The sequence below is a fragment of the Micropterus dolomieu genome, linkage group LG17 (assembly GCF_021292245.1).
Source record: "Micropterus dolomieu isolate WLL.071019.BEF.003 ecotype Adirondacks linkage group LG17, ASM2129224v1, whole genome shotgun sequence".
NCBI lineage: Eukaryota > Metazoa > Chordata > Actinopteri > Centrarchiformes > Centrarchidae > Micropterus > Micropterus dolomieu.
The window spans coordinates 21,998,675-22,013,775 of NC_060166.1; the positions used below are offsets into that span (position 1 = coordinate 21,998,675).

The window sequence follows — 15,101 nt, forward strand, 5'->3', positions numbered from 1 at the left end:
AATAGTTTTCAGTCTAACTGAAATTGTATGCTGATGACATGTGTTTCTACAACAACAGCACCTTCATTCATCCACAACTGAAGCAGGCTGTTGTTTATCATATGTGGATAACCTGTTAATTACTTTTGGTTAGACAACGGACATATTCGCAGATGAGTCATTTTTTGCCAAATAAGTACAAACATTAGCTGCTGTAACTTGGTTAGCCCAAATGTACAAATAGAAACTCTAGAGCCTGTATGAGGCTGAATTTAGGCACAATGCTGCTTTGAGCTAGATGCTAACATCATAATGCTAACTTACTGATATAAAGCACGTATTATGTTTACTAATGATGTTCAGGATCTTAATTTAGTGTGTTAGCATGTTATCAAAATTTGCTAATTATCAGCAGAGGCCGACAAAGTTTGACCTGATGATGGTGCTAGATTAAAAGTTAGCAGATCCACAAAGTCATTAGGATTCATACTCTGAGGACCATGAATGTCTGTACAAACTATAAAGTAGTTATACTTTGGTGGAGACACTGACGGACACTGCTGGGTACAACCTTAAAACAAACTGAAAAGAAACCAGCACATCACAGGCCTGTGTTTCCACTGCACTGTAAAATGTCGGTCCTCCAATAAGCAATGCTTCTGCTCCGAAGCATCACCCTGCTTATTTTCGTTTTCTCTTCTCCCACATAGATTAGACTCGATGGACCGTGATCTCACACTCCTCCGCCATCTCCACTTTTGGCACACTTCTGGTCCGTTTGGGGTCACTGCTGCATAATAACAGTGAAAACATGTTTTCACTGGCCTGAATTCAAAGGAGCTGCAAAATTCTAACCAGTTCACATTTAGCTTCCTTGCCAAAAAGATATTAAGACCTCTTGCTTTATCAACTTAACACCGCCGCTGGAGGATTACGGGGAAAAGAGGATTACTGTCATGGAGTCTTGCTTGAGTGGGAGACTGATATTAGAGGGGAGATGCTATCTGGATGGAGTAAATTGCCTCATCTTGGAGGCAGATAATGAAACTCACAGAGCAGAGAGAAGAATATGTGAATGTGTTTGCCTCTATTTCAGTTGATGTCTGTATTTGTCTCTCTCTTTACCGCTCTTTTCTGTCTTCTTAAAGCAGTGTTGTTTTGTGTATTAAAGAGAGGAGGGCAGCTCGTTTTCAGTGGGAGTTCATTGCCGTGACATTTGCCTCTTTCTCACCACAGCCCTCTGGTTGTGTCTTGGAGAGTTTCCCAAACACTGTTATGCAATCTCCTAAGCTTTCCTCCATTTGTTATCCTCTAACTTTTCTCGCCCAAATCCATCCTTTCATATTTTGTCTCAGTTTTGTTATATAGTTGAATATTTCTCCTTTATTTGTGCTGGATAAACATCAACTATTTTCTTCCCTGTTCTCTCTCCTCCACCCCTGGGTTCCTCCTCTCCCACCCACCCCGCCTTCTAATTGGTTTTCTTTCCCATTTCTTTTCAGTTTTTTCCCAGCCAGACTCTCTGGTTGGGAGGAACGGCTTTCACTGGATTCTCTGCGACACTCTGCAAACATCAGCAGCAGCTGCAGCAGCTCTCAAAGACTTCACTACATCATCTGGTAAGTAGATTTTTGTCCTGAATTGTGAATGAAAGCTGCTCTTCAGTGTTTCAGCGCACACAGGTGAAGTATGCACATGTCAGGGTGCTGGGCTGAGATGATGTCTTTTGACTTTAGGGTTCAGAGCAGAAGTAGTGGCATCTTTTAACTCCCTCAGACACTGTGTAGAGATGACTGTTGAGCTGGATTATATAGAAAACTTGGAGGCAGAGGAGAAAGAAGTATTCAGATCCTTTACTTAAGCAAAAGTAGCAATACCACAGTAAAAGTCCTGCAATCAATATCTTACTTAAGTAAAAGTACAGACGTATTCTCCACAAAATGTACTTCAAATAAAAGTAATCATTATGTAACAGAATGGCCCATGTCAGTGTTAAATTGTTATATATAAAATTAATTACTTATTGTTACTGATGCAATCAAGTTTAAGCCATATTTTAATGTTGCTCCTGGTCAAGGTGGAGCTGACATTGACTATTAATAATCCTAATATACAAACACTAATACTTAATTACTTATAATCTATATAGAAAATCTTCATATGTGAGAGTGTTAACTAAAGCTGTCAGACCAGTGGAGTGGAGTAAAAAGTACAATTATTCTCTCTGAAATGTGGTGGTGTGAAAGTACAAAGTGGAAGAAAATTGAATACTAAAGTAAAGTACATATCCAAATTGTGATCAGGTAAAGTACTTGACTAAATTTACTTAGTTAGAGTACTTTCCACCTCCAGGTATAGCATTTTTCAGCAATGGAGGGTTCAAATAAATGTGCAGCTTCGCCTTTAACAGCCTGATAATGGGTTACAGTAAATGTGGATATTATCAGTGCGCTGCAGCTGGTCTTAAGGCAATGTGCCAAACTTTCCCAAATGGTTGTTGGATGTCGCTGATTTCTTTCTTACAGAGAAAATTGAGCTTTGAGCTGCCTGTAAAAGTTCATCTCAATCACCCATCACCCATGTGGTGTGTCCAGAAGATGAATCTTAATCACTGACCTTATTGAAATCAAAACTCCGGGCCAGTGACTGGGTTCAGTTTTCTCTGGAGTTCTTTCATGTGGGCTTCACCCTTATGAGATATATTACAGCAAGCGACAAAAAAAAAAAAGCAAGAATGTCCTAACTGTCAGCAGATTGTGAACCTACATTAAAAAAACAAGACAACAAGCTGTTTTGGCTGTATAATCTGAGACAAACCATGTGTGTAGTTGTACAGTAAGCATCGTAGTTCAATTATTAGTGGTCTACAAACAGTGGATCTGTCTTTTGTACAGTTATTGAAAACACTCATGTTTCCAATCATCTGAGGGCTACTGAGGAGTAATGGCAGACAGTTGTTCAGACTCTCCAGTCCTCTTGTCTGCTCTCCTCTTCTGCCAGGAAGACATGACATGCATTTTCTTTCTCCCTCCTCCTTTTTTTTCTCACTGTTTCTCTTTTTCTTTGTCTTTCTAGTCTCCCTTCTTCCTCTCTCACTCTCTCTTGTTAAGCTTTCAGTTCCAATTAGCAGAACTGCAGCTAGACGACAAAAACTTTTCTCATCATTGTCACAAACCGCAAACAGCAAGTCCTCATGAGTAAACCATAAAGTTGGATCCCACAAGAAGCCGGTTCTCTGAGACAGTGATCCTGTCCTGCTCAGCTCATCAGTTCAGTTTACGATCCTGTGACGCCTGTCCTGCTGTCGGAAAGACGGCCAAACAGGGCCACAGTGGAGACCAGCCGGTGTCTCTCTTGACCACAGACCATGCAGGAAAAACGCTGTGAGCAAGGTTGCTGTAATATAAACACACTTACTGATTTTATACAGGTTAGGTAGCAGCAATGTCCAATTTGTTGTCCCTCATACTGTGCAAGCTGGATCAGCTGAGGAGTGTGGTTCTTGATTCAGGTTCACACACAAACAGGAAACAGAAGCAGACAGAAAGAGAAGAGAACTAGAGGATGAAGCTTTTTAAACTTTCAAGTGTGACTGTGAGTAGTTTCTGAGTAGGCCCATCTGGTATTCAGAATCTCATCAAACTTTTACTAGAAACATCTGTGAAGAAACTGTGAGTGCCATTTTTTGTTTTGAAGGTATAAATAATCATTAGCTCAGGAATTTGCATTATTTTTGTCCTCCTGAACTGAAAAAAACAGAATTTGTAGTCACCAACTTTGAATGTCTCTCACTTAAACATGTAACTGTCAGATAAAGTGAATATTATTTGGTTTAACATTTAAATTATTCAACCAAAATAAGGGGTGTTTGATGTAAAAGTTTAGGATTATGGATGCTGGTTGCATGTAAAAAAAATAAAAAAACCTAAACCATTTTTGCCACTGCTTGTCATATAATTGTCTTTTATTTCAGGCAATTTTTTTCCCCATCCCTTCCCTCCATGTGTCTTCCCTGAAACAGAGAATGCTGTTCTTAGTATCATGACTCTTGACCCATTATTTCACCAGCTGGAACCAAAAGCTGCACCTGTGTTAATAAACACAAGTTCCACGTGGATGTTGTTACAGTCAAATTGCAATAAAAAAACTCCACCTTGGCATGTTTTAATATTTCAGCTATTAGATTTGATAAAAGATTTCCTTCCATCTAATGAATAATGCCAACTCAGTAATGTAATATGGTTATTTCAATTTTTCTTTGCCCTCAAGCTCAGTGAGAAGAATTAATATATTTCTCTGTTCGTACAAGTGAAGTGCCTGATTAATTATGTTTTAAATAGACACTAGTAAAGTATTTAAAATTATATATGCTATGTTTTGAAAAGTTAGCCCATTTTTACTTTGGGACTAAATGTCAGTGTGCTTGAACACTGAATATTGCAGCAGTTTTAACTGGTCGTCATCCTGCAGGGTTTTTATCTTGTTTTAAATAGTAATGTTATGAAGTTGTAGCTCTCAGCCAGTCACAATCTAGTTTTTTAACTGGAGAGGATAATCCTTAAATTCATTTCACAGATTCGCTTTAACTGCAACTAAAACTGTAACCCGGTGCCACAGTGTGTTTGACAAGAAAAGGTAAATTGAGTATTATATTGCAAGTCCTTAAATTATGTTGTAAAACACTCATTTCAGTGTGTTTACATATGCTGCCCATGTGTCATCTGAAAATGCTTGATTTAAAGTGAGTGGCATTTTTGGTGCACTTTTGTTTAATCACTGTTATCCAGCTGTTTGTATTTCAGTTCAAACTTTGGTGTAACTCCTCCACTGTTTGTAAACCATAATGTTCCCAAATACCTTTCTTTATTCTTGTGAGTCTTTATGTTTTTTTTATTTATTTCTCTTTTCTCTCTCAGCCGTGACGCTGCAATGACCTCACTCAGGCTGGTGCCCTTGCTGCACTCCCTCCTTCTCCTCCAAGTCCATCTTTCCAACCAGATAGAGGACAACAAGATCCCTCCCAGTCTGTGCACTGGTCACCCTGGTATCCCGGGCTCTCCTGGAGCTCACGGGAGTCCTGGTCAGCCGGGGAGAGACGGGAGGGACGGGAGAGATGCTGCTCCTGGGGAGAAGGGAGAGAAGGGGGACAGGGGAGAACCAGGTGCTCTAGTTTTTCTTATATGTGTGTGAATATGTGATAAATGTCTGCAGTGGATGCTCATGTCCTCTTCCTCTCAAAGGTGAGACAGGAGTGCGAGGCCTGACAGGGGACAGAGGTGACCCAGGAGATAAAGGAGAGAGGGGCCAGGCAGGAGAGTGTGCGGTGGCCCCCAAATCAGCCTTCAGTGCCAAACTATCTGAGACCCGCACTTTACCCCCGACTGTAGGCGATGTAGTGCGCTTCGACAAGATCGTGCTCAATGAGCAGGGCGACTACAACGCGGAGACGGGACGCTTCACCTGCAAAGTCCCTGGAGTGTACTACTTCGCCGTCCACGCCACAGTGTACCGTGCCAGCCTGCAGTTTGACCTGATGAAAAACGCACACACGGTGGCATCTTATTTCCAGTTCTACGGCAACTGGCCCAAACCGGCATCTCTATCAGGCGGCTCCCTGCTCCACCTCGTCCCTGGTGACCAGGTGTGGGTCCAGATGGCTCTGTCAGAGTACAACGGATTATACTCCAGCACCAAGACAGACAGCACCTTCACCGGCTTCCTGGTGTACTCAGACTGGAAAAACTCGGCTGTTTTTGCATGACATGTGCATATGAACAAAACAAAGTCATATCCCAATTTGGGAAATGAACCACAACCGGTTTCTTTTTTCTTTTTTTTTTTTGTTCGTTCAGTTGTTCTAATTGAGCAGTTCTGGATAAAAACAAGTGAATAAGATGTGACTTGGTACATCTGTATTTGTGTAAGAAGTAAAAGAATAACACTCCAGACAATGTTACTTGAATGGCACATACCGTACTGGTGAAGTGTGAGGTTGTGAGGTACAGACACACACAAGCAGCAGTAACATTTATTCAGTGTCTGTTCTTCTGTTCTTTAAACTGCTGTGGCACTAAATTCTCTTAACAGATGTTATGACAAAGGCCTCCAGCCAACTCCAGGCCACACAGCTTTCATGCTACTATTGCACTTCGTCTTCCTGTTAATTTCTGCACAGCGAACATGAAGAAATGAATAAATCATTGTTGTTTTTAAAACACACACACACACACACACACACACACACACAGACTGACATACTTGATACTTGACAAACCTGAGGAGATCAGTTTGACTAATTGTTGCAATAAGTCAGTTCTACACTTTCAACTTGAGAGATATTTGATATTTGTATCACTACTTAAGTTGAAGTATTATCAGCAAAATGTACAAGTATTTAAAGTAAAACTACTCTTTCTGCAGAAAAATAGCTCCTTTGAGTCATATATTATTGTGAATGAAAAGATAAAATTGTTAATACTGACGCATCAGTATGTGGCATTTTACTGTTGTAGCTGCTCAAAGTGGAGCTAGTTTTAATAAATCTGAGGGGTTATGAGATGACTGATAGGACAGGAAGGGAGAAACAATTCACACTCCCCCTCCCCTCCTTTTTGAATAATTTCACTTCACTGAGCTTCAAATTGTCATTTAAATGAAACCATCTGAGAAGTTTAGACAGGAATTCACTCCTTGTTGGAGCTGCTAACAACTCGTAGACATCTGAAACACGACAACTGCTCTTTTGTGAGGGGTCACAAGCCCAAAGGTTTGGGAACCACTGGTTTAATCGTTAACATGTTTTTTAAACGTTTTTTAAACCTTAATCTGAGAAGTAAGTAGTAGCTATAACTGTTAATAGATAAATGCAGTGTGCAACGTTTCCCTCTGAAATGTAATGGACTACATGAATAAAATAGCATAATGTGGAAATACTCGAGTAAAATTTAAGTACTTCAAAAGTACAGTACTTCAGTCAGTAAATGTACTTGGTTACGTTCCACCACTGCCTGATTAATCAACTTTCACTTGGCACTTTTATCAATAAAATTTGACACCCAACTCTCTGGTTTTTATTACCAAAGGCAAATCACTACCAAAGCAAATACCATAATAAAAAAAGCTGGAAAATATTCATTTTCCACTGGATTTACTGTGTTTACCTCTGCCTAATGATTTTCCCAAATGCTGAAAGTACCTCTCCAGCTACATTTCAACACAGTGAGCAGGTTGATGCAAGTCATCTCCTTCTTCCCGTCACTGATAATAAATGAAACTATTAAGAACATGTATTATTTCCCAGTTTACTGAGCTGAGTCCTCTCTTGACAGTTTTCTTGAGGCAGGATTTTTTATTTAGGAGGGTAAACACAGACAAGACCAGAACCCAAGACAGGCCTGTCAAACACACTACCTCAGACATGAGGAAATCTTATTTTCCCTCCATTCCCTGAGACTCCTCCACATAATTAAGCTTTAAATATATCCTCATAACCTTTCCCTCTAGGGTAGAATAAAAGAAGCAGGGAGTTAATCAATTCTCCCCTGGCATCAATATGTTATTTCCATAAGTTAAAGGCCCAAAAATCTTCCCCTAACTGCTTGAAGCTGATGGCCAAGCAGACAGTGACATCACCCTGAAATCTCATTGGTGGGCGGGTGTGAAGGAGAGTGAGGAGCAAGAGTTTGGCATCTGGATTAAAGATTTGACGCAGATACAGTGTAGTTAAAATAGTGAGACATGTATGACAATATGGTAGACAAAAGTGTGAACACTGTTTTGAAGGCATGGCCATAGCGAGGATTTTGGAAAATACTGAGCTCAAAATCTCCCCAGCATAACCCAACCACTGTGAGAGATGTTTGACTAGCCACCAAAAATGTCTGTAAAGTTGTATGTTTTGCTCATTTCATTAATTAATTTAAGTTATATTATATTTTCTGTACATTGTATGTCCCTACATGAGTGTTTTACGCCTGCTTAAAGAAACCCTTTTTCTAGCTACTCGAAATATCTAATATTTAGATATTTCTACAACCTTGCCTGAGGTTGCCAAACAACCAGTGGAGACTCCAGAAGCAAGTATGGAACATAAATTTCTCCTCAGGTCGTCAAAATCCCCAAATTAAAATGAAGATATGTGTAGGTAGTAACTGAAGTAGCTGAGTCTACTCTATTAAAACGAAAAATATTATTTGAGGATGAAACCAGAATCTAGAAGAAATATGCTGTTATTCTTGCTGATTTGGCAAAGTTGGTTCATCTAGTTGGACGTACTACTTTGTCCAGCAGGGGGCAGTGTTGTACCACTGTTCAGCAGCTAAAACACTGTCTGCAGGGAACATCTGCATAGGAAAAGTGTCGAGTATCATCAGTTTGTGTTTCACATCATCTGGGCAGGACTGAACATTTCAGCCAGCTATATCAACAGTCCCGAGGTGTCTTTTTGATGTGTGCAACACTGGCTCTGCAGGAATGTACAGGACATCAGGATTTATTAGTTCAACACCTGTTCCAGTAGTATTTCCCATTGTGTCACAAAGGGACTCCCTTCACAGATTTTTACAATTCACAAGCTAGACAAAGAAACTGAAAGTGATTTATTAAGAGAACTTCAACACAAATTAAAATAATTAGGTGTTTTAAATATATAACTGTTAAATTAAGCCATAACTGTGCAAATATTGGCACTTATGTTCTCTATTGTTTTTAAAAGCCACAAACCACATTTGTGAGGCACCTCAGACATAAGTTGACAGATCAATAAGAAGACCTGTGCTATTATCTGTTCATTATGAATGTGTGAAAGTTTAGGTTTATAGGATTATAGGTTTAATCAAAAAAATTAAATGTTAAATAGAGTTTAGAACTGTCCACATGTAATATGAATAACTTGTTGTAGCCACTGAGGTGTGAGAGAGGGTTTTGTTCTCCAGTCTGGATTAGATGTTTAAATTTAAATATATTCTCATTAATTAACTTCCTATAGTCTAATTTTCCACATTCCTAAGGATGTGGGCAAGAGTAAAAGTGTAATACTGTAGTAGTATCAGTAGACTACATCTACGCTGCTATGGCACACTCAGGGAAAATCTCCACTGAAGTTTACTTAAAATCCTCTATCTCTTGTAAGATAATCTCTGAAGATGTCTAAAAAGAAAACATGTACAGTTCAGTCTGGAGAGTATTATTGAATCAGATATTCAGGGTATTTTCATATTGAAATGGTGATGGTAAAAATGCTACATTGGCCTTTTTAACTGCAAATCTTAACCAAGCAAACTCACTCACTTACTTACTTAAACCAACTATCAATGTTTGTCATTTTTACTGGCTTTCTTTTTTCTTCAGTGCAGTGATGTCTCAAACTTTTTCTCCAACTCCATCCAATCCATAAGTGGATTTATTTTTATCAATCATTAACTGACTAAAAGATTCAGGAAAGCAAAATAGCCTTGCTTGCATCAGAGTGGAACAGTAGGCCTTTCACATTTCTCAGTTTGTACCTCCTCTCCTCCTCGAGGGGCCTTTTAGGAAATGAGATGTCCTTCAAGATGGCCGTGCTTAGATCGATATCCGGGTCACAGGCAGAGGATTGAGGATCAAGGAGGCGAGGACGCACAAAATAGGTGAAATGAGAAAGGCCCTATGCCAGTCTAAGGGAGCCCGCCCCCCAGTTTGAGAACCACTGCTTCAGTTAGACATTGCCCATAAAGAGAATCATTTTCATGGTGTAGGTCATTCTACAATACAGACTCACCAAAAGCTCCAAATACAGGTGTATTTATACTATAATCAACTTATAACCCTTGACTAGACACAGGTGATCTACGTTTAACTTTATTTATGTGATTTTTAAAACCAACTGGCTGCACCAGATTTAGATATGTTCTGTTGTCCTTTAACATGAAAGGGTACTTTTCTGTGTAAAGAAGCCACATTGAATCCCCTTTGATTCAATGTTATGAAACCATAAAATGTAAGAACTTTATATGAATATGTTTTATAGGAGTAATCTATTAGTAATCTATTTCAGTCCTTTTTAAGTCCCTCCTTCTTTTTGTGTAAGAACAGTGGCATCCGAAGGTGAAAGTTCAAGTACCACGAGGGGGGGCTGCTATTATGAGCACTCAGACCTGATGGCTATCATCCAGCTTCCTACTTCGAGAGTCACCAGCTTTAATCTCTGCAAGGCCCATACATTACATCACGCCCTGCATTTTATCAAGGCTATCAGTATCATCTGGAGTAATTGCAACAAACCTCTTAATTACAGTTGAGTCTAGGTTGGGTTGGCCAGGGCTAATAAACTGCCTGTCTCTTCTCCTTTCTCTTCACATTACTGTCAAACCTTTAAACCATTTCTATTCAACCACACTGTTTGCCCCATTTTACCTTTTGGAAATCTCTCAAAGCAGATTTGATCTTCTATCTAGGACATTTTTCTGTCCTAGATAGAAGAACAACTGTTGTATTTGTGTTTGCAGCATGACAGAGGGCTACAGCATGTCAGGCTTGGCAATATCAGAAACAGATACATTACTCTGTAGCTCATCTATGCAGGGGAATTCCCCCATAGGGAGGTCAGAGGTCAGGGCCGACTCCAGATCAGCACTGTTTGTTGCTGCTATAAATTTACCATCTTTGATATTTTAGCTGGGTAGATGCTCACTGTTGTGGTGGTGCACATTAGGACACCAAGACTAAAGCACTCAATGTAGAGATGATGGAGAAAGAAAGACTAAGAGTAAGAGATGGAGACAGTGATCATAAACAGACAAAATACAGCTTGAGTGAGGCAGGGAAGAGCACATGAGTCTGACATTTTCCCAGGACCACCAGAGGTCAAAAGGAAGAGGTCGAATCCCCAGAGTATAAAGCTCTCCTTGGTTGACTCCTCCTTGCTCTTTGCTTGACATCGCACTTCCTTTCCTCTGTTAACACCATCCTCATTTACAACTAAACACGTAAACACTGCTGAGGCTGGGCTCGCGGGTCAGGAGACAATAAAACAACCCCTCGATTTGTTTGTTTAAGACAGTAGATAGTAGAATCCAGTAGCAACCTGTACACACCAATCTCTCACAATCACTGCAAAAAATAAACTAAAATTACAATGTATTGTGGATTAATGTCATTGAGTGCATTATTTTATGTGAGCTGATGTCTGGTATGGAGCTGGGGATATTTTTAGAGAGGACATTGGGAACGGGAATGAAGCTGTAAACCACAAGGCTCTGGTGAATTGTCATATGGTGTTGGACGTGGTCCCATAAGACCATTAGGGGCCCACTCCTTTAACCCTGCAACCCCTCTGCAGGCCTCAAACCCTCCCTTTGTCTGCACAGATGCAAGACATGAACAATGAACCATCCCTGGACTCAACTGTTCCATTATCTCTGGTTTCAGATACAGCGTGGACAGGTGCAAAGGAATCTGTAATGTGTGGGGCCAGTCCCAGTGGAAATACTTCCTACCGTGTTCCAGTTGCAAAGATCTGCATCACCCCTCTACATATGAAGGGGGGTGGGGCAACCTGTGTGGACGGATGTCATGAAAAGATGGTAAAATCATTTACACCAAATTTGGTAAAAGATACTAAGGCCAAAGCTTAAAATATGTGAATTCCAGTAAACTATGTTGGTGTGAATGTAAGATGGAAATGACGTCTACATGACCTTTTTGAGCCAGCATGCACAGTACCAGGACCCTGAAACTGAAGCATAAATTTCATTTTTTACACCTGTATTTTTCCTACTGCGACATATCAAAAATGTGATGACCTCCCCCCCATGCTTTCTGCACTGTTTTTTCTGGGCTTCACATGAAGGCACCACAATCAGCAACATGGGGAACACCTATAATTTGTGGCTGAAGCAGGGGCGAGTTCAATCTCAAAACGTTTTGCACCGAAACAACATGTTTCCTTGCAACGTTCTGCAACGTTCTGCAACAGGCTTGATACGGGTTTTCTCCCGTTTGGTGGGCGTGTCTCAGGTATTACCCAATCAGTGGCAACAAGTTTGTAAACACAACGGTTTTAAGAAGGCAGGAAAATGCAGTGCGCTTGCGTACACAACAGGGTGTTCAGAGAACCACCGTTTCTGTTGAAAAAAACGTTTTGCTTGCTTCTGTATGTCTGCAATAGTTTCCCAAAAATATATTTTGACTTCTCTGCATGCTCCCTTGCTATCTAGTCTCTCGACACAGGGTGTTCGGGTTTACTACTCACTCAGATTGGTCAGATTGGTTGGAGGCATATCCTGTGCAGTTGTTTATTGTAACAATAAATACTGGTGCATCTCAGAGAATTAAAACTTCTAGAAAAAGTTATTTTTTTGAAATATTTCAGGCCCCTTTTTTGTTTTAATCTTAATGATTTCAGTTTACAGTGTTGGAAATCAAAAATCCATATCTCAAAATATTAGAATGAGTGACAAACCATTTAATAAATGTCGACTTGAGAAGAGCCTTTAACCTCCCAGTCTGGTTCAGAACACACAACCACAATCACGGAGAAGACTTCTGACGTGACAGTTGTCCAGAAGACACTTACTGACACCCTCCACAAGGAGGGTAAGACAGAAGGTCACTGCTGAAAGGTCTGGCTGTTCGCAGAGTGCTGTATCAAAGCATATTCATGGAAAGTTGACTGGAAGTTTAAAGTTTGGCAGGAAAAGGTGCACAAGACAAAATGACTGCAGCCTTAAGAGGATTTACCTTCAAATATAATAATCTAGAATATATGTCAGTTCCACTTTTTGAATTTAATTAAATTTTCCAAGATATACCTGTATACTCAAGATCAGCCTCAGACCAATTAGTTTCTTCTGTTGAATTTTTTAACCATATTATAATTCCCATCTTTCTTAAATTAGCTGAGCTAGTCCACCATCGTCCCATGTGCCCCTGCAGTTCACAGTCCCCAAATGGGAATCACTGCCCTACACTACTGATACAACAGATTTGACCTTTTAATACTATTAATTTATTGACAGAAAATTAATCAGAAACTACTTTGGGAATTAATTAATCATTCAAGTAATTTTGTAAGGTAGTTCCAGCTTCTCAAATGTTAATATTTAATTGGTTTCTTAATCTTCTGTGATAGTACACTGACTATCTGAACTGTTGGAAGGACATTTTAAGGCACACTTTGGTATCTTAGAACTTTCTGGGCAGACTAAATGATTAAAGTGATTTGTAGTGTGTTACTTGCAGCACTAATAAATGTACTTCAGTATCTGATATATATCCATATGTTTCCTGTGTTCGCTGCAGCAAGAGTCTGGCTGTGACAACATTTACAAGGATCATATGATCATAAGAGACAGTTTCATTGATTGTTGTTTTATTATGAACAGAAGACTTGCCCGTTATGTGGCAACTGTAGCATTTAAAAAAAAACACATTAGATTCATGTCTTCAAATCACATTGTCCCACGCTGTCATACAAATTTCAGGTAGCAACAGATGATGGTCATGTGAGCTATTTACAGTTCCACTCCAATCCTTATATTAGGAACACCATTGGCGTTTCAGGAAAACCTTAGAGTCTATACTGACTACAGTCTGATCTCTAGAAACCATTTACATCCTTATCAAAAACTGACATTCAGACCATTTTCACTAATGATATATGTGTATGTAGTAAGGAACATCATGATGTCAGTAATTAGGTATTACATAACTCCAGTCACAAAACAACACAGAAATAAAATTTCTTCAAACAATACAAATGACTTTGAGAGAGAAAAAAAAAACTTTTCAAAAAAGCAAATGAAGGCCTATGACAGATTAATTAAATGGTGTCAAAATAATGCCCTGTAAACTTTAAACACAGATCAATAAACACTTCAGCCTCGACTGAAAAAAAATGAGGAAAAACAAAAGGCAAAATTAAATTGTAAAGCCTTATTAGTTTATGCTCCTTTCATACATCAGAAATCCATTCTTTATTACAATGACAAAGGAAAGGGGAAACCTTTTATGGATTATGTGTCAGTGGTGGTTGGAATAATAGAACAATAATAGAACAAATAAATGGAATAAAGCTGTGTTTGATCAGGCCTGACTGGAAAATTATAGATCACTTTCCTTAAATACAGAAAACCCTTTTTTAGTTTTTACATTGCTCTGTGAGAAAAGGTCATCTGTTACAGACGTTTATTCAAATGCTAAAAGGCTTGCACAACAGAACAACAAAAGGTGGCGGTGCTGCTTGGAATAATACACTGTTACACACGCAGCGTTCATACATACGGCATGTGTGCAGTCATTTGTATACTCATGCAATAAAGCGCAGTGTCCGCTTTATTTCTTCACAGCTTGGCCCGCTGACAGCACAACATTTTAAGACATGAGCGGTGGTAAACATTTCAGCATCAGGGAGGGCACTGACGGGTTATCATGGCTACGAGACCTGAGACTTAACGTGGAGATACAGGACTATTTAAACATCTTAGTGCCAAAACAGAGACTGTGGCTGTGTCCCGAATCTGTACTACAGATAAAAAAAAAGCTAGAGTCAAAACAGTCAGTGTGCATACAAAAAAAAATAGATTTTTGACTGTACTGTATCACAGATGGACACTATATCCCAAAATGCACTGCACGGAGGACATAGAGGAGCTGCTGCTCACAGCTGGAAAAATAAAACAACAACAAAGTGTGGATAGTGGTGGAACAGTTCTGTTACATTTTTTTGTAGTAGCATTTTAATGTTGTAGTTTGATTCAACAGTGCAAGTGTCATATCCTTTTCTATATGTTGATTTTGTGTATACTCACCACAAAACAGTATTCTATAAAGATTAGCATATAGTACACATATATGCAGTTAATGTAGTATGGAATTGGGACACAGCCCATGTTTTAGAATTTGTTTTCCTTTGTCAAAAAAGATGCACAGATCTGAAACCAAATGTTATAATTTAAGTCTGGTGATATTCGATATATTTTTTTTTTGTCAATAAATCCCATAAATCTCAATAAATCCAAAACCAAGTACAAGACAAGTTTTGTTTGTGTAGTCAAAGCCCATCTCCACCCATTTTCACTGTTCGAGTAGCATTTGTTAAAAACTACAGAGCTTAGTTGTTTCTTTAAAAAAATAAAATAAAATAA

General features: G+C 39.2%; 1 protein-coding gene across 1 annotated transcript; it reads left to right on the forward strand.

Moving 5' to 3' along the window:
- Positions 1-1,487: 1,487 nt before the first annotated feature.
- c1qtnf5 (C1q and TNF related 5) lies at positions 1,488-7,038 on the forward strand. Its single transcript, XM_046072885.1, has 3 exons — positions 1,488-1,598; positions 4,896-5,140; positions 5,220-7,038. The coding sequence occupies exons 2-3, from the start codon at positions 4,909-4,911 to the stop codon at positions 5,738-5,740; spliced, it is 753 nt and encodes a 250-aa protein (XP_045928841.1). The 5' UTR covers positions 1,488-1,598; positions 4,896-4,908; the 3' UTR covers positions 5,741-7,038.
- Positions 7,039-15,101: the final 8,063 nt, after the last annotated feature.